The sequence below is a fragment of the Otolemur garnettii genome, unplaced genomic scaffold, assembly GCF_000181295.1.
Source record: "Otolemur garnettii isolate 467f Iridium unplaced genomic scaffold, OtoGar3 scaffold00018, whole genome shotgun sequence".
NCBI classification, from domain to species: Eukaryota; Metazoa; Chordata; class Mammalia; order Primates; family Galagidae; genus Otolemur; species Otolemur garnettii.
Window position 1 is genome coordinate 15,843,453 of NW_003852413.1, and position 26,632 is coordinate 15,870,084.

At 48.6% G+C, this 26,632-nt stretch overlaps 1 protein-coding gene across 3 annotated transcripts in view; it reads left to right on the forward strand.

Moving 5' to 3' along the window:
- Nucleotides 1–23,429, forward strand: part of ERN1 (endoplasmic reticulum to nucleus signaling 1) — a 74,886-nt gene extending 51,457 nt beyond the window's left edge. For all 3 annotated transcript variants that reach the window (XM_023511017.1, XM_023511016.1, XM_023511018.1), the window contains 12 exons: nt 1,995–2,113; nt 3,944–4,135; nt 5,558–5,819; nt 7,368–7,458; nt 7,732–7,921; nt 9,096–9,195; nt 9,490–9,689; nt 13,868–14,015; nt 15,048–15,175; nt 17,571–17,694; nt 18,270–18,337; nt 18,997–23,429. In XM_023511017.1, coding sequence (XP_023366785.1) covers nt 1,995–2,113; nt 3,944–4,135; nt 5,558–5,819; nt 7,368–7,458; nt 7,732–7,921; nt 9,096–9,195; nt 9,490–9,689; nt 13,868–14,015; nt 15,048–15,175; nt 17,571–17,694; nt 18,270–18,337; nt 18,997–19,209 — 1,835 coding nt within the window. In that variant the 3' untranslated portion in view covers nt 19,210–23,429. The remainder of the gene's footprint in view (nt 1–1,994; nt 2,114–3,943; nt 4,136–5,557; nt 5,820–7,367; nt 7,459–7,731; nt 7,922–9,095; nt 9,196–9,489; nt 9,690–13,867; nt 14,016–15,047; nt 15,176–17,570; nt 17,695–18,269; nt 18,338–18,996) is intronic.
- The last annotated feature ends 3,203 nt before the right edge of the window (nt 23,430–26,632 follow it).

Consider the following 26,632-nt stretch of genomic DNA (forward strand, 5'->3'; position numbering starts at 1 on the left):
GCCGGTTGAGCTATAGGCGCCGAGCCGCCAGTCATTTTTAAAATAAGACAATGGGACTGCTTGACAACAATCTTCTATAGATTAAGGCCACAAGTAAAAGGATACGCCCATTTATGTTCAGATATATCCTTTGCTTAGTTTTTGTGCAAGACATTAAAGATACTCCATGTTCACATTAGTCTTGACAATAAAAGAGTCTGATTAGATTGAGAGGAGTGGTCTGTGGGTTACCCCAGAGCAGGACCCCAGAGCATAACCCCGGGAGGGCCTAGTTCAGTAGGTTCGGGGCAGGGCCTAGCCCCTTGCTATTTGCTCTGGAGTCTGGACCTAACTGATGATGACAGACAAATGAATCAAGAACTTCAAGGTATTGAAGAAGGTATTGTTCCTACAGAAGTGTTTAATGAGCCCCTGGATGAGTTTGCTGGTTCAGAGCATGCAGTGTGATGTTAGTAACAGCCCAGCTCTGGGAGAAGCCTGTTTATAAGAAGGACCACAGACTACGAGGAGGGGAGGGGATTTAGGCCAGTGACTTCCATAGCCATCTCTGGGTAGGTGCCCTGCCAGATGGGTAGGACTCAGCACTAAGAGCAGGTGCTGGGGGAGGAGATGGGAGACTGTAGCACAGGTGGCATGTGGAAGGAAGGACACCTCATTTCTCTTAGACTGTATGTCTCATTAGTGAGCCACGAGTTACCAAGGATACCCACATTCAGATTCCTGGACCCCCCCCCAGCAAATCTGATTCTAGGTCTGATGTGCACAGACCACTCATGGGGAAACCCTGCAACCATACGAAGCCTGTCCTGGCAGAAAACCAGTGGTGGGTCAAAGCGAAAGTAGGTTTCCCCTGTAGGCAGCGTTATGTTGTAGAGAAAGAACTGACCTTTAGATGGGGAATTAAAGTGGATTTTTCTAGAATAGCTTGGACTAGTTCCTGTTTGTTGTCACCTTGGCACACATGTCATGAAATCTTTGGTAGATTTGAGGGAACACTGGAAGATCGTAGGGTGAGAGAGACCTGAGTCAGGGTGGGTTCTGAGCAGACAGGAAAAGCAGCCAGGCTGCCGACAGCCTCACGTGAGCAGGTGACTGGCTCTGCGGGGCAGTGTGTGCGTCATTTCATTTTAGAGCTGAGTGGATTATCAAACCACATCAAATCCCAGCTCTTCATTTTAGTCAACTGTATCTCTTACAGTAACTTGCACACAGTAGGTGCTCAGTGAATGTGTAATGAATACTCAGTAGCCATGAAATAGTGTAGAGAACAGTGAATGCTGAGAGCTGTGGTTCCCCATCATCTGGCTGACAAGAGGTGTCCAGCCTGTGGCCTACAGGAAGCATGTGGATTTCGTGAGGACATTGTCGCTTATCTCTGGTGTCAGATATCACAATAATTGTGCATAAACTTTTTTTTGCAGTTTTTTGGCCGGGGCTGGGTTTAAACCTGCCACCTCCGGCATATGGGGCCATTGCCCTACTGCTTTGAGCCACAGGCATCGCCCAGGACCTTTTTTTTTTTTTTAAACTCATCAGCTTTCATTAGTGTTTGTGCATTTAATGTGAGTAGGAATGGAACAACACCTGGGCAATTTAAACACTGGGAGATGGGAACGTAGTGGCCATGGCAGAAATGTGTTACAGGGCAAAGTGTTGAAAGGGCTCCTTGAACTTCTGATGAAGCTTCGTAGTGCCTCGCCTGTGGACGGGACACATGCAGCTCTGGGGAGTCTTGCTTCTGAGCGCAGCCTGATGTCCCAATCCCTTTCATGATAAGGACACATCTTTGCTCTTTGTTATGAGACTCAGAGGATTCTATTGTCCAGTGACTGTTCTGATGAAATTTTAGGGGTATCTACCTCTAGTTTTCTCCCACTTGTGGTCTCGTCTGAGGGTTTCCATTGACCAGGGGGTAGCAACTCTTGCCTGAGTTGAGTCTTAAGTGTTACTGCTTGGGAAACTGCCCTCATTAAAGGTTTTGTTTCCTCTCCTAGGACACCATGAGACCCCGCTGTCTGCATCTACCAAGATGCTGGAGAGATTTCCCAACAATCTGCCCAAGCATCGAGAAAATGTGATTCCTGCAGATTCAGAGAAAAAGAGCTTTGAGGAAGTGAGTGGGATGTGACCAGTCAAGTGACTGTTCATGTCAGGTGTTGGGGAGATGAGGTACTGGGCTTTGTTCTTGTCTTTAGAGCTCGTGGTCTAGTCAAGGAAGGAGGAGGAAAGCACCAGATCCATAGCAGACGATGTAAACTGTTAAGTGCTGATGGGGAGAAGCAGCAGTTAGTGACAGAAAGGGCAGGGAGGGCAGCAGGACCGAGCTCAGCTGGACCTGGACAGATTGGTAGCATTTGGCCTGGTGTCAGGGAGCGGGACAGTGGGGGGTACTGGAGGGAGGAGAACAGGGGGTGAAGGCCTGGCGTGGGAAGAATGCTGTAAGGAAATGGGCCTGGATCTGAGGCTAGCGGATAGGGAGCAGTGGAAAATGAGTAAGAAGGAACCATGTTACCAGGCCTGGAACGAGCCTGGTGGAGGAGTTAAGAATAGTTGAAAAACAGCACAGACCTGAATCAAAAGTGGCATGGGACTGTTTGCACAGATGTGGACAGTCCAAGGATTCTTGTAGCAAACCTTGGCCTGGAGCCGGAGGTGGCAGAAAGGATCCCAGGCCAGGAGCCCCCTGAACCCAACCTCATTCTCCTCCTGCATCTCACCTGCTGGTGCCCCCTCTTGGCTTCACCAAGGGTCAAGGGTCAAGGAGACCATTGCTCTGAGCACACTTTCAGCCTTCTGGGACACAAGGCCAGTGGAGGCTAGAGGGTGGCTCTGTAGGAAGACACCCAGCATGGCCAGCAAAGAGGAGGGGGGTGGAGCCATCTGAAGGCCTTAGCGAGCCATGTGGACCCAACAGCTCCTGTAGCCCTGCCTCAGGCCGTGGTAGACAGCCACGAAATGAAAGCATGCGGAGATCCAGCATGCATGGCTGGGAGGCTGTGTGCACACCTGGAATACTAAACGTTTGAGAACCAACCAGGGCATTTTTCTAGACTGTTCCATGAAGCCCTAGATTTCTATGTGATTTGATTTTAGGCTTCTAAGTAAAATTTTCTTTAAGAAAGAAAATTCTGATATAAAATTCTGATTTAGAAAGTATCTTATGATACTTTTTAAAAACTTTGGGAAAATAATAGAGTAATTGAATAAGCGACTTTAGTTTTGAGGTTGCCCTGGAAGTTTACCAGCAACGTAAGTCAACTTTATTACTTCACAGCCTCCACATATGTGGGGCTTTCCTTTTTAATGTGAAACAAACTGATCACCAACTTTTCACCAGAATGCATTACAGATGACTTCAGAATTTTTCTAAATATCAAACATCCCATCAAAGGAGGAAGTTTTTGCTTTCATCAAGGATTTTCTTTTTTTTTCTTTCTTTCTTTTTTTTTTTTTTTGAGTTAGGAGCCTCCAGCTGTCCCCCTGGGTAGAGTGCTATGGCATCACAGCTCACAGCAATCTCCAACTCCTGGGCTCAAGCGAGTCTCCTGCCTCCGCCTCCCAAGTAGCTGGGACCACAGGCGCCCGCCACAACACACAGCTATTTTTTTTGGTTGCAGCCGTCGTTGTTTGGCGCCCGGGCTGGATTCGAACCCGCTACCTTGGGTGTACGTGGCTGGCGCCTTAGCCACTTGAGCCACAGGCACTAAGCCTTCATCAAGGGTTTTCAAAAGCATATAGTCTGAAGGCACTTCCAGAAGTATCCCTGTAAAATCTGTTTTTGAATAGTGGTAGCATCACTGCAGGACTGCTTGGCCTCACAGAGCAATGGCTGTCTATGTGACCTTTGGTGAGCTTAAGAAAAAAAAACAAAAACGCATGTTCCAGTGCAGTCGTGCCCTGGCTAGAGGTTTCCCAGTGACATAGCAGCTCTCTCTCACACAAGGTTATCAGCCTGGTGGACCAGACTACAGAAAATGCGCCGACCACTGTGTCTTCGGGTGTGGAGGAGAAGTCTGCCCGTGCCCCTGCCAAGCCCGAGGCCCCCGTGGACTCCATGCTGAAGGACATGGCCACCATCATCCTGAGCACCTTCCTGCTCATCGGCTGGGTGGCCTTCATCATCACCTACCCCATGGTACGGCCCACCCCTCCCTCTGCCCTCCCACCTGCCTCTGGACTTCTGTGCCTATCTCCTTATGTCAGTGAGGCCCAGACAAAAATAGCCAACTCTCCCTTGTGCTCTCTCCCACCTGATAACCATTCTTGCTATTTGGTGTCACATTTCAAAGCCAATATTTATCTATAAAAACATAATTTAAAAGGCATCAGGTTTTCAGAAAAGGGCAATTGGGTACCTAAATCTTACTGTTTTTCAAGTAATAGACTATAAAAGGTGATTATAAACCTTGCTCGAAGATGATTTTGAATTATTAACTGTATTTTCCTTTTATCTTTCTTCCCTTAAGACTTCCCGTGAGATCAGCAGCATGGAGGTTCCTTTGACCTCCTAGTTGCAAACAAGTGAGCACAGATGATGTAGTTGAGCAGGTTATGAGTGAACATTTTAGGGGACAGTCCTTTGGCAGATTGCTCAAAGCACTGAAATGTTAGCACGTTAGGGCACAGGTGCCCAAGGTGCTCATGTCCCATATAGGACTGGGAATGACAGACCCTTCATGGCTCTTTGCATTGGCAACATGTGTTTTTGCCTTGTTGTCTAACTCTGTACCTCACACAGTCCTGAGGTCATTACTATTGATCCCCTGCCCACAAAAGGAGAACATAGGCTCTGAGAAGCCATGCGACTTTCCCCAAGGGCATTCAGCCAGTAGATGCAGTTCCAGGACTTCACGCCAAGGTTGAAAGAGGGAAAGCCAGAAGATGCCCAGTGCGTTGGTGACTGCACACATGTCCCTTAGTCAGCCTCCCAGATAATGCTGGAATGAACCCTTCAGAGCATTTAAGAGACATGGATGTGGGCAAGGCAGTCTGGTGACATGGGGGAGCAGGACCTTGGCCTGCTCTGCCACTCGCCTGGCTGTGTGGCCTGGGTGGGAGCCTGCGAGGCTGTGGGCGCCAGCTTCCTCCTCTGCCTCTGGACTGCTGGCCGTCTCTGCGCCAGCTTCTGTCAGGTGTGTAGCCAGAGTGTAGTCAGGTGCAAGCCAGAGGGCCTTGCCCCCTACCTGTCATGCTCTCTCCCACCTGATAACCATTCTTGCTGTTAGGTTTCACCTTTGCAACAACTCTCAGACTTTAATAAAAACCACAGAATTTTAGAATTGAATGGACCCCCTCCATTCAACCCAGCCCTCTACCTAGGGCAGAGGCCTTCCCTGGTGGCCAATGAACCCCTGAGTACTGGCAGTGGTCTGACTATGATGGAAGGACCTCCAGCTGTCAAGTGGATTCTGCCTCCACGTGCCTTCTCTGTGGTCTCGTGCCCTGTGGGGTCACGTGAAGTCTACCTGCTCCCTCGGCTACACGGATTGCTTCTTTCCCAGCTGCTGTTTCCCTGCAGGGAGAATGACCCTTGTCTGGATGTGGTCTCTCTCCCCAGAGCATGCACCAGCAGCAGCAGCTCCAGCACCAGCAGTTCCAGAAGGAGCTGGAAAAGATCCAGCTCCTGCAGCAGCAGCAGCTGCCCTTCCACGGCTCCGGGGATGCTGCCCAGGACAGTGAGCTCCTGGACATATCTGGCCCGTACTCGGAGAGCTCGGGCACCAGCAGCCCCAGCACATCCCCCAGAGCCTCCAACCACTCGCTCTGCTCCGGCAGCTCCGCCTCCAAGACCAGCCCCTACCTGGAGCAGGATGACGAGGGTAAAGGCCCTGGCCTTGTGGGTGCCATTTGGTCTTCCATTTGAGCTCTTCCTGAGAACCAGAAAGCATAGGGTGACCAGATTTTAACATTTGTAAAGCGGGACAACATGGGGGGGGGGAGTAGGGGGTGGGGCGGGGATGGGGCAGGTCAGGGCAGGGCCTGACAACAATGCAGACTTTGATAAGCAGTTCTCGATAATCACTTCTCAACAATTATTTGTTATTATTACAGTTTAACATTATAAAATTAACAAAAATAATATAAAACTCATATTCTGGCGAAATAGCCACATGGCATCCGAAAACCGTATATTCCCTTCCTGTTCTCCCACCCGTTTGTGCATTCTTTCCAAAAATCGGGACTTTTTTAAAATGCCACAGGACACGGGACAAATTGTTAAAAAGCGGGATGTCTGGTCACCCTAAGAAAGCACCATGTCTTTCCTTACAGTCTCTGTGAGATTGCGAAATGCCATTCCCATGGGTTTTACCGCGTTCTGCCTGACTTCCTTCCACTCTGTGGGCCTGTGGGCAGGGTTTCTGTCCCATCATGTCCCCTAGGGGCCTTCTGGGCCCTCCCCCCATCTTTCCCCTAGGGGCCTGCTGGGGCCGCTGGGCCCTCCCCCCATCTTTCTCCTTAAAGGCCAGGAATTACTGCTGACCAGAGAGGAACTGCCCATTGGGCTTGAGCAAATTCCCGATGCCAGCCAGTGGCCAAGTATAAACGTGCCTGCCTGTTGATCTGCTTTCCCCCCTGGCTGTTGGTTTAGGTCAGTTGTCAGGGCCAGTACTCATGGGGGATCAACGCAGTTAGTATCCCACGAGGTCTCCTCACTTAACATGTCCAGCATGTCCACCTGGACGTTTCAGGTACAGATCATGCAGGTGGATTTCTTTTATTTTTGTTAACATTAAATAGTTATAACTACATTATGTGTATGAATATGAAACTCTATAGATAATCCCTTTCTTTGGGAAGGTTTTAAGACTGTGCTCACAATAATGTAAAGGCAGAAACAGAATACAGAGGGTGGGGCAGGGGAGGAGGTGGCCCTGGGGAGCAGGCATGGCCAGCTCTTGCCTACTAGGGGTGTAAAGCCCCTTATATCCCATCTCTCTTTTCTTTTTTTGAAACAGAGTCTTACTCTGTCACCTTGGGTAGAGTGCCATGGCAACATAGCTCACTGAAATCTCAAATTCTTGGGCTCAAGCAATCCTCTTGCCTCAGCCTCCCGAGTATCTAGGACTGCAGGTGCCCACTGCAGCATCCAGCTATTTTTCAGAGACAGGGTCTTGCTCTTGCTCAGGCTGGTCTCCAACTCTTGAGCTCAAGCAATATACCTGCCTTGGCCCAGGCTGGTCTCTAACTCTTGAACTCAAGCAATCCACCTGCCTTGGCCTCCCAGAGTGCTAGGATAACAATCATGAGCCATCAGGCCAAACTTAAATCCCATCTCTTAATCTGAGATCAGGAAGCCATTTTAGCCTTAAGGTTCTTTAGGCGATGTCTGCTTAAAATAACCTTTTGTTTTTCCTGTCTTGCCCCAGATGAGGAAACCAGCATGGTGATGGTTGGGAAAATTTCATTCTGTCCTAAAGACGTCTTGGGCCACGGAGCTGAGGGCACAATTGTGTACCGGTGAGTGGTAGAAACACCACCTGGTGACTAAGCGCCTGTTGTGTTGTGGGTGGGTGCCAGACTCCAGGGCACAGCAGGGTCAGAGCAGTCACAGGCAGACCAGTCCTGCTCTGAGGGTAACTCACTGAGATGGTCGGTCAGGGGCCTCTGGGCTGGGAGGCAAATGAGGTGACCATGGTGGCACAGGAGAGGGAGTCCAGCTGGCCCACAGGGCTCACTTGTTTCTGCAGTCCACCCTGCTCTCACCAAACAGCTCCACCCCCTATCCCACAGGGGCATGTTTGACAACCGAGATGTGGCAGTGAAGAGGATCCTCCCCGAGTGCTTCAGCTTCGCAGACCGCGAGGTCCAGCTGCTACGGGAATCAGACGAGCACCCGAACGTGATCCGCTACTTCTGCACAGAGAAGGACCGGCAGTTCCAGTACATTGCCATCGAGCTATGCGCGGCCACCCTGCAGGAGGTGGGTTTATCTTCTTCTTCCATTTTATTGACTTTACTAAAGCTACAGCAAGATAAAGTGTACTCATTCCCAGTGTCCAGTCTTATGCCCTTGCACAAGCATCCGTACCCATTTAGCCACAATCAAAACGCAGAGCCAGGCAGTCTCCAGTTGCAGTTGGTGCGCCTCTCCTTCTCGGCCCTGGGAAAGGTGGTCGGTTGCTCTTCCCATCCCTGGCCATGGCTGGTGTGGGCTAGGAGGCTGGTTGGTGGTCCCAGGCTATAAGACCATCTAACAAACTCCTTTCCTCAGTTTAGAGGCTCCCCCTGAAGCTAAGTCAGTATCATGTGGACTCCCTTGTGGGTTTCCCTATTCAAGGCTGTAAACTTGTGTCTTGCCTGCTCATCTTTCTCACTGTAAATTACTAAACTGGAGCTTTGCTTGTTTATTCAAGCCAGCCTATCACTTTGGAAGGTCTGTTGGAAAATACAGATTTGGATAGAGAATGTTGTCGATAATACTTGCCATTTCTTTCTTTCTTTCTTTTTTTTTTTTTTTGTAGAGACAGAGTCTCACTTTGTCACCTTCAGTAGAGTGCGTGGCATCAGAGCTCACAGCAACCTCCAGCTCTTGGGCTTAGGTGATTCTCTTGCCTCAGCCTCTTGAGTAGCTGGGACTACAGGCACCCACCATAACCCCCAGCTATTTTTTGTTGCAGTTTGGCCGGGGCTGGGTTTGAACCCACCACCCTCAGTATATGGGGCCGGCACCCTACTCACTGAGCCACAGGTGCCACCCCATTTCTTCCTTAAAATGGGATCAAAGACAAAAAGCTGAGGGGCTGGCTTGGTGCCTGTAGCTCAAGCGGCTAAGGCACCAGCCGCATATACCAGAGCTGGCAGGTTCAAATCCAGCCCAGCTTGCCAAATAATGACAACTACAACCTAAAAATAGCCAGGTGTTGGTGGGCACCTGTAGTCCCAGCTACTCAGGAGGTTGAGGCAAGACAATCGCTTAAGCTCAGGAGTTGGAGGTTGCTGTGAGCTGTGACACCAGGACACTACCCAGAGCGATAGCTTGAGGTTCTGTCTCAAAAAAAAAAGCTGAGGGGCCAAGTCTGAGGGCCGTGTGCCATGACCTTGCCGTGTGCCATGACCTTGCCGTGTGCCATGACCTTGCCGTGTATCTCTTGCAGTACGTGGAGCAGAAGGACTTTGCCCACCTCGGCCTGGAGCCCATCACACTGCTGCAGCAGACCACCTCGGGGCTGGCCCACCTCCACTCCCTCAACATCGGTGAGAGGCGGCCGTACTGCCAGGGGCTCGGGTGGGGTGAATGGTGCCTCAGGTCGGCCTCACTTCTGTTTCAGTTCTTTGCCACATCATTGATGTGGGGGCAGGGGAGGGGTGTCAGGTGGTGTGGTGACAAGTCACTTGAGAATTTGAGGAGGAATCTCACAGAGTTGAAACCTGAACCTTTAGAGATGGCAGCTGTATATTGGGGGGGTGATGAGGACACACTCCCCGTTGCAGGAGTCGGGCGTGGGTTGCTCTGGGTAAGCACTGAACTAATCTGGAATTCTCTGTTAGTTCACAGAGACCTGAAGCCCCACAACATTCTCCTGTCCATGCCCAACGCACATGGCAGGATCAAGGCCATGATCTCCGACTTTGGCCTCTGTAAGAAGCTAGCAGTGGGCAGGCACAGCTTCAGCCGCCGTTCTGGGGTGCCTGGCACAGAGGGCTGGATTGCCCCAGAGATGCTGAGTGAGGACTGCAAGGAGAACCCTGTGAGTAGAATTCTGGGTCTGGGGGCTGGCACACCTGTAGCCGAGAATGACATTCCTTTAACCCAAGAGCCTCTGTGTGAACTTTGTCTCATGTTCACATGAATGAAGGGAGCACATGTGGGCGATTATCTGTTCTTTCCTTCTCTTCTAATTATTTTTATTTTGGTAAAACATTCACTTGGTACCAATTCAGTCACCTTTATTTTTTAATTTTTAATTTTTTTTAGAGACAAGTTCTCACTCTATTATCCATGCTGGAGTACAGAGACAGGGTTATAGCCCACTGCAGCCTTAAACTTCTGGGCTCAAGCCGTCCTCCTGTCTCAACCTCCCAAGTAGCTATGATTATAGCTGCACGCCCCCATGTCTGACTAATTTTTTAATTTGGAAATACGGGATCTTGCCATGTTGCTCAGGCTGGCTCAAACTCTTTTAGCCTCAAGCAGTCCTCCTGCCTTGGCCTCCCAAAGTGAGACTGCACTCAGTCTCAATCTCTCTTTTTTTTTTTTTTTTTTTGTTTTTGAGTCTCAAGTTGTCACCCTGGGTAGAGTGTCATGGCATCATAGCTCACAGCAGCCTCCAACTCTTAGGCTCAAGAGATCCTCTTATGTCAGTTTTTCTATTTTTAGTAGAGATGGGATCTCAATTTTTGTTCAGGCTGGTCTCGAATCCATGAGCTCAAGCTATCTATCCTCCTGCCTCAGCCTCCAGAGTGCTAGGATTACTGGCGTGAGCCACTGCACTTGGCCCTCAATCTCTTTTTATTTTGGGAAATCGGAAAATCAGGACTTGCATCAGGTGAACAAATGCCCACATTTTTATCATTATTATTATTTATTATTTTTTTCTTTTTTGAGACAGTCTCACTATGTTGCCCTGGGTAGAGTGCCATGGTGTCACCACTCACAGCAACCTCAAACTCTTGGGCTTAAGCAATTCTCTTGCCTCAGCCTCCCAAGTAGCTGGGACTACAGGCGCCCACCACAATGCCTATTTTTATTTTTTTTGGTTGTAGTTGTGATTGTTGTTTGGCAGGCCCAGGCTGGATTCAAACCCGCCCACTCCAGTGTATGTGCCCTGGTACCCTGGCTGCTGAGCTACAGGTGCCGAGCCCCAGTTTTTATTATTTTTAAAATTTGGTTTTGTTTGGCCAGCTTTTTAACTAGAGAATTTTTAGACATACAGAAAATTAAAAGAATATTATGAACATCTGTATGCCTCCACCCAGAGCCAACATTTGTGAATACTTTTGGCACATTTGCGTTATCTTCACTTATCTGTACTGAACCATTGTCATGGAATAGCGGGCATCCTGGCTCTTCCCCCGTAAATACTTGAGCAAGCATCTCTGAAGAACAAGTGTGTTTCACTTCCTCACCACCACGTCGTTGGCCGCACCTCATCACAATTGCTAATGTTTTCATCCGGTCACGTAGCGTTCAGTCTGCGTTCACGTTTCTCTAGTTATTCCCCCAATGTCTTTTATGGAACTGGCTTTTGTGTACCAGGATCCCACAGGTGTCGCCTCTCACACTCGATTATCTCTCTGGATTTACAGCAGTATTCCCACCCATTTTGTTCCATGATACTGACCTTGTGAAGAGGCCAGGCAGCTGTCCACAGAGTGCCCCATTCTGGTGTGGTTGCTTGTTTATGGCACTGTTTAACATTCCTCTCTATTCCTTATATTTCCTGGAAACTAGAAGCTAGCGGCTTGGTTAGATTCAAGTTCAATGTTTTGGCAAGCATAGATCCCAGGTCACCACCTCAGAAGGCGCGTGACGGCAGGTCATAGCGTTATTTTGTACCCCTGTTAGTGGTGCTAACCTGGATCACCCGCTTCACCGTGAAGGTCCGTGTCCCACTTTATTGTTGGTAAGTGATGGTTAGGGTGATACTTGGCACCTTGTGAACACCCTGTCACAGCAGTTGTTCGTACCTACCCACCGTCTTGTCTGAAGCACTCAATTTAGTGGAAGTGCTACACTTAGCTGATGTTTTTCTGTAAAGAAGAGCTCTCTTTGTACTGTTTCTTTTTTTTTTAATCACTACGGACTCAAGGATTTTATAAAGAGTGCCGTAATCAATGCACTCCTTTGTATTTTCTGCCCTTACTTTTGATACTCAAATTGTTTCAAATTCGGCCATCAGGAGCCCCTTCAAGCTAGCGTCTGTCTCCATTTGCCAGGAGCCCACCCATGTTTGAGCACCTGGCTTTCGTCCTTTCCCTCATGCCGTCCGGGGCAGATCAGGTGTAGGAGACGCCCTCTCACCCAACTCACTGGGGACCCAGCTCACTGGGGACCAGCAGCCCCTCAGTTAATCACAAAAGCCAGTTATGGTGAAGAACCATAAGAAAATACACACATACCTTAATCGTTTCATTTTAACTTAAAGCAAATAATGCAGTCCTTTAAGTCACAGTAATCTCTTGCCATAGGTCATCTTTTCTTTGGATTTGACTTACTGGATTTCATTTTCTGTCTTGCATTAAGCATGCTCGTGTGCTACTTCTGTGACTTTTAGGTTGAGACTTGGACATTTCAGACACTTCTAAGTGGTTTGAGGGCAGAATCCTAGAGACTCTTTACATCGCAGTCGAATCTCTCACACAGATGCCACAGTAACCCTCATAGCCACTGTCTTTTACTGAGTCTTTCCAAAGATTCAGCCTACCTTAAACTTTGTGGCACTTGTGTTTTTAACAGTTCATGGAATATTGCCAGGTATGATGGCTCACACCTATAATCCTAGCACTCTGGGAGACTGAGGCAGGTGGATTGCCTGAGCTCAGGGGTTTGAGACCAGCCTGAGCCAGAGCGAGACCTCACCTCTAAAAATAGCCACGCATTGTGGAAGGCACCTGTGGTCCCAGCTACTCGGGACACTGAGGTAAGAGAATCACGAGCCCAAGAGTTTGAAGTTGCTGTGAGCTATGATGCCACAGCACTCTATTAAGGGCAACAAAATGAGTTTTTTTTCCTGTCTCAGAAAAAAAAAAACAAAAGAACCTCCCAATTCATGGAATATTTAAACTACAAAAATAAGTGTAGAAAGGACAATCAGTGGGACCAGGGAGAGAGAAAGGTGCCTCCTCTTAGCATAGTGGATGCAGAAAGTGTGGGGTGCCAGGGAGGTCCTGTGGGAAAGAGAAGTGGCCATCAGGGGATGGCTCCAGCTGTAGTGGCCGTGTTCCTCCCATCCTGAATCCATCCCTATGCAAGGGAGATTCTGGTGAAGGGAATAAAGAGGATTCATTTTGGGCATGGGAAGCCCTGAGTCTAGTCCTGTTTGTCAGTATCCAGCAGTGACTCTGAGGTTGTCATGGAAACTTCTGTTCATATCCTCGTCTGGGGATGGTACATTTGCTCTTCTCGCTCCACAGGGCTGTGTGAGGCTGAATGAGCCCGTGGTGTGGTTCAGGGTGGGCTTCCTCCGCATGGGAAGCAATGGGCCCTTGGCCTGCTCTCCCTGATGCTCACGTTGTCTGGCGGGAGTGTGAGAGGTGCAGCCTCACAGTGGGGGCCCAGGCTCGCCCCCAGGTTGCACCCCGGGTAGTGTGAGCTGGGAATCACAAGTGCACATTTCCCTGGGAGAAAGCTCATCTGTAGACTCTGAATGGTTCCACGGGATGACTGAGTGACTTTACCAGGTAGCGTCAGAAATGACCTCATTGGAGACTTGTCACATGGTTTCTTTCTTGTGCTATTTTTGAACCAAAAACTGTTTTATTCACGTATTAGCAAAGTTTTGATAGCTGCTGTGCGCAGGCACCATTCCGGGCCATGGGGTAACAGCAGAGAAGACAACACGCAGAAACCCCTGCCTATGAGGACTTTCGTGTTGGGTGGGGAAGGGACAGACATCTGGCCTCTCGGAGAGAGCCTTCCATGGCCAAGGGCTGTTTCCAGTAACACGTTCATGTGTCAATACGTCTAATCACAACAACAGCCTGTGAGGAAGTGACTATCACTGTCCTCATCTTATACGGGAGGAAGTCGAGGGCTTCCAGCTGGCTAGTGCTCGGCCAGCATCCCGATGTGTGGCGCCCAAGCCCACGTCCTCCACTGTGGACTCTCGAGTACCCTTCTGGGGGCAGGAGCAGCAATGATTCCCCCCACCCCCCCCAGTGGCAGGTGATCGTCCCCAGGTCTCTCACACCCTGTGTCTCTTTTCAGACCTACACGGTGGACATCTTCTCTGCAGGCTGCGTCTTTTACTATGTGATCTCTGAGGGCAGCCACCCTTTCGGCAAGTCCCTGCAGCGGCAAGCCAACATCCTCCTGGGTGCCTACAGCCTCGACTGCTTCCACCCTGAGAAGCACGGTGAGCAGGCTGGGGTCGCCCACAGCTCCTTGGCCACCTGTATGGCCCTGCAGGACAGCGCTGGTGCCGCCTCTGCTATCTAGGGGCCTAGTGCCTCATCTGCTCACTGTGGGCTCAGGAGCTGCTGACTCAGCCAAAGCTGCTGGGTTGCTGGCCAAGCTTATCCTGGGATGCCCCTTCTAAGGCCAAGAAGCTCCAGGGTTCCTCCAGGTCACCAACTACCTGTATAACATGGCCAAGGCCCCCTTTGGAAGCCCCTATTTCCAAGTTGTGCTGTGAGGTTAAATAGTCTCAAGTCCCTTCCTGCACTGGCATTTGGGAAGACAAATTGTGCTCCATGAATTGGGCTCTCTCGCGTGGGGCCAGAGGTCAGCAGGTGCAGGCCGTGCTGGGCTGGGGACAGTCTTTGTCCTCGCACTCCCGGTGCAGAAACAAGTCTTTCTTCCTGACTTCACATTTTCCTGGGTTATAATTGGCTCATAACACCCCAGTGCTCCCTTTAAAAGAATTAAAACTAAATTATCATTCTGCTTATGTTCAAACTTCCTCATTTATTGTAGAAAAACAGATTAGCATGAAGGCTGGTAATCCCATTATACAGGGATGAACGATGCCGCCAATTCATTGGGATATGTGTTTTTCCGATCATTTTCTAGACGATGTGCATCCTTTTACAAAAACGGGGTTAAGTTGTGTACACTGTTTTGCAGAAGCTTGTTTGTCATTGTCACCTGGAATCTCTCTCTGTGGCAGTCTATGTTCAGCCACAGGCTGCCTCCGACAGACAGAGGCACGATAGTGTATCTCCCCAGGCCTCTGCTGGGTATTCCCAGTTGTTCCTCTTCACAAACCGTGGAGCGAGGGCTCTCTTTCTTAGCCGAAGTTCTGTGTGCACGTAATCATTTGATTGGAACAGAATCCTGTTAGTAGGATCCTGAGTCAAAGGGCGTGCAGAGTTTTAAGGCTTTTGGTATTTTATCGTGGCTTTGGGTTGGCAATGGTAAGTCGCTGGTTTGTCTTCCTCCTCTGCAGAAGACGTCATTGCACATGAACTAATCGAGAAAATGATTGCGATGGATCCCCAGAAACGCCCCTCAGCCAAGCACGTGCTCAAACACCCGTTCTTCTGGAGCCTGGAGAAGCAGCTCCAGTTCTTTCAGGTAAAGATGTCTGCTTCCTTTGTTAAAAATCTTCTCTGAACATTTTCCAGATCTGGAAAATAGAGAAAAGAACCAAGAGTGAAACAAATGACTCATAATCCCATAGCTAAGAGATAACCAGGTTGATGTTCTAATACGTTTCCCTCATAAATCTTGAAGTAGAGTTGGGATCAAATTGTATACACAGTTTTATAACCTGGATTGTTTTTTACTGTACATGATCGTTTAAGTGGTTTTTTTTTTTTTTTAGTTCAAGTATTTTTGATGTTAAAGTTCTAAAATTTTAATGACTGTAGTATTCTAGCTTATGGCTATGCCATCATTTTTAAACTTTATGTTATGAAATTTCCAAATAAACACAGAAGTGGAGTGAATACTGTAATGACTCACCTTTTCCCATCTCCCAGGTTCAACGAGTATTAATATTAGCTCACCCTCTCCCCAACCCAGATTATTTTGAAGTGAATCTCAGCCACTGTACAATTTCGTTCAAGTGTTGTAAATTCAAGCATTTCCTTATATTGGTTTTTTTTTTTCTGTCATCTTTGACTGAACCTTTGCCCAGATCTCATTTTGAGATATTTCATAATGTTAAATTATAAGATCAATGGCTATGAACTCCTATGGCAATTTGACAGTCGTATAGCCAAGTGGTTTGGTGAAGAGCCGATGCCTTTGGCAAAGTCTCCCATAGTGTGAGTTGAGCATAACGCCCCCCAGACGCCTCCCGAGCAGCACACAGCCCCGAAGAGCAAAGTCTCCCATAGTGTGAGTTGAGCATAACACCCCCCAGACGCCTCCCAAGCAGCACACAGCCCTGAAGAGCAAAGTCTCCCATAGTGTGAGTTGAGCATAACACCCCCCAGACACCTCCCGAGCAGCACACAGCCCTGAAGAGCAGGCTCATGAGGCACATGGCCGCCGTGAGCAGCTGTGACTCAGAGGTGACCATCACACTGTCCTGGACTTCTGACTGAAGCCCCTAGAATGTAAGCTCCGTGAGGGCAGGGGCGTTTGACTGCTGCGTTCACTTCTGTGTCCCCGATTGCTAAGGGAGGACACTGCCTGACCATGTGGGTAGATCAGGGATGGGAGGGCTCGATGCTACCTGAATCTTCCCTGCAGCCCTGGGTGTGTAGCACCAGGATTGATCACTGTCCACAGGACGTGTCAAGAAGATTCTTAACTCTAGATGTCTTCAGGAGACATCTGAAAACTGCACAGGTCACTTTGCCAATGACAAAATATAGAAAAAGAATAAAACTCATACAAAGGGACCTTTACCCCATTCTGGGCTGAGATTTAAACACTCAGTATTGGCCAAGCACCGTGGCTCACACCTGTAATCCTAGCATTCTGGGAGGCTGAGGCAGGTTGATTACCTGTCTCAAGAGTTCAAGACCCCATCTCTACTAAAAATAGAGAAACTAGCCAAGGCATTATGCATTATGGCAGGTTTCTAGAATCCCAGCTACTTAGGAGGCTGAGGCAGGAGGATCTCTTGAGCCCAAGAGTTTGAGATTTGTTGACTCCATGGCACTCTACCAAGGGCAACAGAGTAAGACTCTGTCCCCCAAAAATAAAATCAAATAAAAATAAATGCTCAGTATCTCCAAGTCGTATGTCCTGCAGACACACCTGGCTTCCACTTCGTCAGCTCACTCTCAGGGCTTTGCAACTCAGAGACGTGGGTTCCCAACATTCTCGAGTTGACAGTCTAATCTCTCCCCAGCTTTATAGGAGCAATCTCAAGTTAGGAGTTCAGCGAGTCTGGCTTCATCTTTATCAAAGAGAGAAGCCTGTGGGTCCCCAAGACTACTTAACATCAGTGTCTGTGGGACTTACTACTTCCTCGTCCTTAGTGCTTCCTGGCTGTGTCCTTATTACAGCATCCGAGCAGAGCAGGGCTGGAATGCAGAGGGGCCTCCAGAGCCCATGCTTTTGCCACCAAGTTTCCTCTTCAAAAAGGCTGTGGCCGCCTGCCTTTCCTAGTGTTCGAGTGAGGAGTGACGACCTCTGCCTCGTGGATTTGAACGTGTCCTGCTTTACTGGGTAGACAGAGCTCGGGATGCAGAGCAAGACTGAGCTTCGCTTTTCGTTTGGGTTTGGGGCTCACTGGCGAATACCCATCGCACGCACGGCTGTGGAGGTGTGTGTGTGTGTGAGAAAGTCAGGGGACGTGTTTGTGGTCCAGGCACAGGTGTGCACGTGTGACTTCTCTCCCTGCCTTAGAGAAATGTCTGCTGCTCCCTGGAGAAAGTTCATGGTGCAGGGAGCAGAGAGCCTGCCGCCCGACTCTGCTCAGGCAGAGTCACCAGCCTGACTCACATTCGGGTGACTGTTCACAGCACCTCCCGACACCGGCCATCTCCCATCACCCTTGTTTCCCTCACAGGACGTTAGTGACCGGATAGAAAAGGAACCCCTGGACGGCCCGGTGGTGAAGCAGCTGGAGCGAGGCGGGAGAGCCGTGGTGAAGATGGACTGGCGGGAGAACATCACCGTCCCCCTCCAGACAGGTGACCACACTGGAACCCAAACACATTGGCCCCTCTGAGAAGCAAAGACAGAAATGGCAGCTCCAGGCTCCAGGGGCTCCAAATACCACTTGACTGCGTTGGGGGCTTTCTTGGGTGTGTCCTTTGGTTTGGTTACAGTGATGTGTTTCATTTTTGTTTCTCAGAGTGACGGGTTAGTGGTGGCATCATGGTCCAGGTGGCCCCTTCTGATCTTGCTGTGATCACAGAGTTCAGAGTGATACACCGTCGGGTTCCATGGTTGGGGGTTGGGCAGGGGGAGCTGCCCTGTGACCCTGAGCAGAGTCAGGTCCCCTTTTAATCCACTCGTTTAATCCCTGGGACCACAGGAATCATTTTCTTTTAAAATTTGTTTATTTGAGCTGAGCACAATGGCATGCACTTGTAGGTCCAGCTACTTAGCAGACCCAGGCGGGAGGATCACTGAGCCCAGGAGCTCAAGGCCTCAGTGATCTATGATCATGCCTGGGAGGAGCCACCGTACCCCAGCCTGGGCAGCATAGCCAGAACCCCATCTCTTACTTGCTTAACCATCGCACCCCTTACTGTTTTTCTAGATCTGCGTAAATTCAGAACCTATAAGGGTGGCTCCGTAAGGGACCTCCTCCGTGCCATGAGAAATAAGGTAAGGGGTTTCTGACACGTGCCTCCTTTCACACGTGTTTTATGATCCTTTTGTCCACACTGGAGTTCTGACCTCTCAGAGGCCTGGTGGCCCAAGCTGGACTTGACAGATTAAAGGCTGTTTATTCCCTGATGTGGACACTGAGGTACAGAGTGAGCTCTGAGGCAGCCTCTCTGCTGACTTGGGGTGTCCTCTCCCTGCCTGTACAGGCACTGTGTAAACACACCCCTCACGGGGGCCCTCAGGAACCTTTCCACACAGGGCCTGGTCCCAGGGGCTCAGGGCAGAGGGGCACTGTGGGGCCTTGGACTGCTACCTGTGCTGTCCCCAAGCAGCCTTCACACAGGGTCTGTCCTGGATGCAGAGGAGGCCCGCAGGCCCATTGGGACAGACACTTTAATTCCAAATGACTTTATTCCACTTAAGGCTGCTGGGAATTTCCCAGTTCCTGACTGTCCCCTGCTGGACTGGCCACTCCAGGAGTGAAGCGTCCTCCTGGATGAGAGGAAGCAGGCCAGAGACGGGATGGATTGTTGAAGGAGACTTTCCCCCCTTTTCTTTACTGAAAACCACCTGACACTGACATTCTGCTCCCTGAATGATGCAAGGGTGGTTTGCCAGTGCTCCCAGCTCTCTAACCCCTACACCTCTACTCACAGAAGCACCACTACCGGGAGCTTCCCACGGAGGTACAGGAGACGCTGGGCTCCCTCCCGGACGACTTCGTGCGCTACTTCACGTCACGCTTCCCCCACCTGCTCTTGCACACCTACCGGGCCATGGAGCTGTGCGGCCACGAGAGGCTCCTCCAGCCCTACTACTCCCACGAGCCCCCAGAGCCCCAGCCCCCCGTGACTCCAGACACCCACTGAGCCTGGACGGCCCCAGCTGTTGACTGGGGGCCTGGTTGGCACCATTCAGAGCTTGGCACCTCCCGGACTCACAGGGAGACCAGGCTTCCCTAACCAAGTGCCTTGAGCTGCCCGCTCTGCAGCTGATCCTGGAGGAGGGAAAGGCAGCCCCTGGTGCCCTACAGGAATCTGGGAAGATGGGCCAGCAAAGGAAGGCCCCAGAGACAGTGAAGGAGCCCCCGCCGACCTTCTCTGGGCAAATTCGCTTCGGGCTTAGGTTTCCTTTTAAAATTTCTACTTGACATCGGTTATGGGCCTTTCAGGAAGGGAGAGAAGTTTTGCCTGCATGCTAGGAACAGCCAGGCGGAGATGTGCTGAGCGCAGTCTTTGCTAGAAGCAGGACCCAGAGGGTTACAGTGCAAGGAGGAGAAAGGAGTTCCCAGGGTGTCACCGTAGGAGGCGCTTCACTGGTCACTGCACCCCAGGGAGCCCAGGTTGGGTAACCAATGTTTCCACAAAGGCAGCGAGAGCCCCGAGCTTGGGACGTGACATTAGGGACTAGTCAGTGGTCCATGCGGCGGGCGAGGTCATGTCTGCGAGGCTTTGGGGAGCAGAGAAGATGCTCTGTTCTGGAGGCAGTGGTGGCCCAGCATGCTGGTGGCCTGAACAGTGGCCTTTGGATTGTCCTGGACCAGTTAGGAGTACTCAGGAACATTTGGGCGAGAGGCAATGAATTTCCTGGCCATCAAGCAGGACAGGGCTAGTCCTGAGAGCCAGAGGGGGAGCAGCTGAACGCGACCCTCACAGCTGCCGGGAGAAAGCCCTGAGCCAGTGTGGAGGTGATAAGGTTCCTCTATCCCTCAGGCCAGGGGGTGGGAAGCCAGGGCCAACGTCACTTGTGCTTCATGGGCCAGCTTCTTGTTTTTCTTGGCAGATTTTAATAACTCTATTTTGATCATACTGTAGAATGCTACATGAGCATAAGTAAGCTAGACTTGAAGCTTACTCATGAAGAAGGAATGCAAGCTACAGCACATCTTCTATCTTGTGTGGTAGCAAAATTAACCATCCCCTTGAGAAAGTATTCGTGTTTAGAACATTCTCTAATGCTGAAGAGGGTAAAACATTATAGCAACGCTGTGTAAATGTATGAAACAATGCCATAGTAATGATCTCTAAATTATGTCAGTACCATGTTTTTTTCCTAAAATTTGTATAACTTTTCACTTTAGTTTGAGTCAGAAATGCCTCTGTCTTTTTGCTCCCAAGAGCCGTAGAGGTTAAAATGCAGTCAGGGTACCATGCTAGGAAATGTTCTGTGCGTTATTTCTCCAGCCGGATGGAAGGATTACTGTGGTTCAGTCCTGCCTCAAACTCAGAGACCCCATTCAGTATTAAGAATGGAATTGCAGATTTTATTCGCCAACAGAGAAATCACTGCTTCTTCTTATAAACTGTTTTCTGGATCATTTGTATCAGAGCCACTTGGCAAACGCTCTGTTTTTGCCTTTGCAAAATTCAGTTCTTCCTTTCATAATGACTAAGCTGATTTTCCCCCCTTAATATTAACGTGACCCTATATCCTTAAACCTCATTGATTACCTCATGTAGCCTTGGGAACTCTGCGCCCTTGGCTGGCATCCTTGGCGTCTTCTAGCAGGCCGTCTTTCGGGTGTTTTCTCCTGTTCCATGCAGAGCTGCCGAGACAGCTCTGCCCTCTGGCCCAGCTGCAGGGAGCTTTGCCCAGGGGCTGAGTATCAGTAGCCCGAGAGAGGATCCAAAGGTGGAGAGAGTGCCATGATTGGTTTAATGGGACCACCACGGGGACTGGCCCTTCTCCATGTGCCGAACACGGAGTTTTCTCTTTGGGGGGTACCCACGTGATTTCTAGTGGCCCGATTTTGTGTCATCCCTGTTTGAGCCCAACTTGCCTTGAGATAACTTTTTCAGCTGCCTCTTATTTGAGCACTTACCATATGGAGCTAGGAGAGGGTAAGGGGTGCCGAGGATACAGAGATGAAGTGGACAGGGGAAAGCGCTGCATTTGTGAAGCTTCTAGCAAAATCATTGCTACAAAGAAAACCCAAGCATTCACGCATTGGGGACTGGTCTTAAAACTGCCCCATCTTAGAATCATGGGATCTGGCAGGTCCTTTTGGTCTGTGTGCTCCCCACCACCTTTAGGAACCCAGTTACTGGTCAGTCCTCCAGGTGGTTGGTTTGAAGAGGTCTCGTGGGGGCACCTCGGGCACCCTCTGGTGTGTCCACTCCTAGCTCTGGAGTTCTGGTTTCCCCTGGTGCTCAGCCTTCAGGCTGGGACAGCTGATGGGTTTGATTCTGTGATTCCTGGAAGGCTGTTCAGCTTTGTAGAAGCACTGTCCGCTGTCTTCATCTTTAAGTGGGATGTGGTTGTATCTGTTAGGAATCCAAAGGACGCTCTAAGTTTTTTAAATTGTGTCTTAAACCTGGCATTGAACCGCTTTAACACATATGCCGGAATTTCTCTTACTGCTTCTTGAGTCTTTTTTATTGTAGTTTTTGAAGAGCTCCATGTGTTATTAGGCACCAAAGCGTTTGCACTTTGGGGAGCATTGGTGTTACTTGGTAAGTCACTTAGGCATCTAGTGGCTGAAATATAAAATCCGGGGTACAAACGTGTCCCCTCCTTCCCTGCTTGCTGTCAGTACAATAGTTGCCAGAGGCTCTTCCCAGTAAGACTAACTGATCAGTTACAAATGGGTGTTGTTTTGGAAGATCTGCAGGTAAGTGGATCCTGCAAAATATTTTCTTCCCACCAATTCTAGGAGAAAAATCCTTCTCAGAGCCGACCCTAGTCCTTTGGTGAGGTTGTGTGTGTGTGATTCGGTTATCTTTGGTGATTCCTTGCTGCTGTAGAAGAGTCTCTGGCTACTGATCTAACCTCTCTACAGATGCGGGGCCTTTGGGTTGTATGACTTTCTCCTCTTGGCACTTTTATTTTTGAAAGTGGGAACTTGGCCAGGTTTGGTTCTCCAAGACCATTGCAATACCCATCTGATCACTGGGTCCTCACTGCTGCATTCTGTGGACCCTGAGCCTTGGCACGCGGCCAGTGCTGGTTTTGTAGCCTCTGTGCTGGGGGAGAAAACTGGACACCCAGGAAGAGCCTCTCCGTTCTCCTTTGAGCTCTCTCTGTGCCTTAGTTTCTGAAGTTGCTTTTCTTCGTCTCTCCAGTTTCTTTTTCTCACCTATCCCTTCACCGTCCTGGAGTGCTCATTTCCGTTGACTATGACCTGGCATTGGCTCTGGAAGGGAGTCCTCAGGTGTCCTATCTGGATGGGCAAAAATTCGGCCTTCCTGGGTTGGACCATTATCTTACACCAAAGTATTTACTTTCTTCCTCTACTTTTTCTTTATGAAACAGTGATTTCCCAAGATTAACTCCGGTTCTGATTTCTTAATTGGCTCCTAAATCCTTCCTGTATTTATTAGAAAGCCGCAAAGAAGCCTCTGCAGTGAGCCTTCCCCCAGCGCAACCTTAACCGACCCTTTCAGCCAAAGCCCCTGCCCGCCCGCCCCTGCTATGCTCTGTGACGCTGGATACAGTATTCCTTTTCAGGATCCCTAAAGCTGTGATGGGGGCGTCCCCCTTACCTAGAAAGCATTACCTGCCAACCACATGGCATTCTCCGATATAGACTTTGTGTAGAGTTCTTTTTGCAATGACCTATTTATTTAACCTATTTATATTTATTTAATTTTTACTCCGAAGTGTATCCCATTACAATTGCACTTGCTTAAAGCACATCACATCCGTTTTGGATAAGACCCCTGACCATTTTAAAACTGGAAAAGGAAAAGTTATACTGTATCCTTCCATGGGATGGACGCTTTACAGTAGTCTTGTCTTTAAAGGGTGAATAATTTGGTTGGGGTAAAATGTTAATTTTTAGGTGATTTTTAAAAATATATATATTCTGTGCCATTGTGTCTTCTCTGTGGATGGTTGACTGTCTAATTGGTATGTGTTAAGTGTATGATACAGTCCTCTTTGTGGAACCCCAAATCCTCTTTTTAGCTTTATATTTTATAAATTGCCAGATTGTACAACTTTTATGTGTATTTTTAAAGCCTGATGATGTGAGGGTCATTATCTAAGTCAAACTGCCTATTTTTGTACCTCCTGTACAGTTTTGTAATTCTGCTGATTGATGGCGTCTGATGTTGAGCCGACCCCAATAAAGGTAGTTTCAGATTTGTAAGTCAGTTTCCTCTTCTTAAAGACTTGAACACAGCTCCGAGTGAGGGGTCATCTGGCTTCTCCCTGGATGGTGAGGCCTGAGCAGCTGGCTCTGCTTGAGGGAGGACAGGGGTCCTAGTGTCCATGGCAGGGTCCAGGGGCTAGAGGTTGGGGTGATGTGTGTTAAAGATGGAGGAAGAGGACTTGAAGCCAGAAAAGGCAAGGAAATGGGTTGTTTTCCACATCATCCAGAAGGAATATAGCCCTACCACCACCTTAAATCAGGACTCCAGACCTCCACACTTATGTTGTCTTAAGCCACTAAAGTCACGGTACTTTGTTGCCGTAACCATAGGAAATGAACACAGAGTGTAGAAATTCCAGAACCCATCTGAATTGGAGTTCCCAAAGGAAATAGGGGAGCAAGGCCGTAGTTAAAGAAAAATACAATTTCTCAGAACTGAAAAGTAACATTCCTCAGGTTGAAAGGGATGGCATTTCAAATAAAGATTAACGTTTAATCCCAAAATGATGAAACATTGTTACACCCAGGATGAAGGGACAATCCTCAAACCAACTTCTGGCAGGGATGGGAAGCAGATCTTCTACCAAAGAGAGAAAAAATACCTGACATCAGACTCTGTGTCAGCAAGAAGATGGTACAACAGAAGCTGCTAACAGCTGGGGAAAGAATTTCGAGTTTCAATTCTAAGTCTAGCTTCACTGTCATTGGGGGCGAAATAAAGACATTTTCAAATAGTGTGAAAGAACTCAAAAAGATGACCACCCACAGACACACAACAAAGGAATTACTGGTGAATAGATAGTAGCAAAGAAAGGTTTGCAGGAGAGAGTAGTGCTAAAACCCACTATAGGAAGGATAGGAATTACTTAAAATTAAGTATATGAGTTAATTTATCTTTAAAACAGCCAGGTACAATATGGCTCACATCTGTAATCCTAGCACTCTGGGATGCCAAGGCAGGTAGATTGCTTGAGCTCAGGAATTTGAGACCCGCCTGAGCAAGACTGAAAAAAAAAAAAATCTACTAAAAAAAGAAAAGAAAAACTGAGGCAAGAGACTCAGTTTACCCCAAGAGTCTGAAGTTGCTATGAGTTATGATACCACAGCACTCTACCAAGGGTGACAAAGTGAGACTATGTCTCAAAAAATATATATATATCTTTACAACCTTCCCCCTTCCCATATGAGAGCCTAAATTCCAAATATACAGAGAGAGGGGTGCTGGGGAAAAGAGTGGAGGAAAATGCACAGACAGGTTTTCAACTGGCTTGGTGGAAGAGTCTAGATGGTTAACTCTAGACAAGGTGGAAAAAACAAGCTTAAAATGGGTAAACTAGGGGGTGACCACTGGGAACAGGTGGGGAAAGGAGCAACAAGATTCAGCCCCACCACTATGTGAAAAAGAAAAAACCTGATAAAAGCACAGAATTAGAACACAGGAAATCAAATAACAGAAGCATGAGCTCATGGCATGAGCTCACTTATTAAAGTGTAGCAATTCTCAGGCTGAGCTCTTTTTTGATTTAAACTTAAAAAAAAATTTTTTTTTTTGGATACAGAGTCTCTATTACTCTTGGTATAGTGCTGTAGCATCATAGCTCACAGCAACCTCAAACTCCTGGGTTCAAGCAATCCTCCCTCAGCCTCCCGAGTAGCTCGGACTACAGGTACCTGCTACAATGCCCAGCTATTTTAGAGACCCGGTCTTGCTCTTGCTCAGGTTAGTCTCCAACTCCTGAGCTCAATCAATCCACCCTTCCTGCCCTTCCAGAAGGTGTGCTAGGATTACAGGGTGAGCCACTGCACCCACCTAAAAATCTTTTTGAATGACTAGTACATGTCTATGATTCAAAAGTCCAAAACTTAAAAGGGTGAAAGAAACATCTTGCTCTCCTCTCCCTACTCCATCCACACTGGATTGTCTCCTGCAGATTCTTGGGTAGCCTTATGGAATCTTTTTAAGCAAACAGACTGTATCGTCTTTGCCCACTTTTTTATGCACATACCATGCATACTATTCTAAATTTCATTTTTTCCCCCTTTAGCAATATGCCTTTCTAAAAAGTAAGGCGGGATTATGGGGCTCATGTTTGTAATCCCAGGCAGGAGGATTGCTCTTGGCTCCAAGTTTGAGACCAGGCTGGCAACATAGACATTGTCTCTACAAAATACATATATAAAGAGATAATATGGTGGTGCATACCTGTGGTACCAGCTACTCAGGAGGGTGAGGTAAGGAGGTGCACCTGAGCCCAGGTGTTTAAGGTTGCAGTGAGCTATAATTAGCTGACTGCACTCTAGCCTGGGCAACAGGCACAACCCTGTCTCTAAAATTAAAAAAAAAAAAAAATGTTGGTATAGCAATACCAATCAGATTCTATAGAATTCAAAGCAAAAAGGATTTATGGGACAGAGAGAGATTTCGTTTTGGTCAAAAGAACACTGACCGGAACATTATCAGGCATGAACCTTTACACACCTAACCACACTGCTTCAAAATATACATAAAGCCAAAACTAAACAAAAGGGAAAATTGTCAACAATGAATATTTTAACCATCTTTCTCAGACACTATAGATTGGATAGACCCCCCAGAATTTAAAATATGGAAAGCAAGACTGATCCAATAAATGGTAAAAGGCTCTTCAGAACCGATGAGTGGGATCCTGGAATACAACCGTGTTGAGATGCAAAGCCAGGAGCCTGCACAGCTGGGGCTCCCAGCCGGCTCAGGCCAGCTAAGCTTGGCGCCACCTGGTGGCGGTTGTCTATTACAGGTGGAATTGCTTTTTTTTTTTAACCTCTATGCTTTTCTGTACCACATATTTTCCAACTGGTCTTTCGTGAGTATGAATTATTTTAATAAGGAGAAGAAAGTCACATCATTTTCCAAGTCCTTCCCTTCTCATTTATAAAATGCAGAAGTGGCTTGAACAAGCTGTTAAGTTTCTTCCAGCTACAAAGGCCTATGACTTGGCACCCAAAGAGCCTGCCAGCGATTGATACTGGCTGGGCTGACTATCACAGCTTAGAGCTGCGTCTTTCCCAGGGTCCAACTACCCCTTGCTCTGGGCCTGTCATTGATTTCCAAGGCTTTACCATCTCAAGAAAATTTCCCGGCTCGGCGCCTGTGGCTCAAGCGGCTAAGGCACCAGCCACATACACCTAAGGTGGCAGGTTCGAATCCTCAGCCCGGGCCC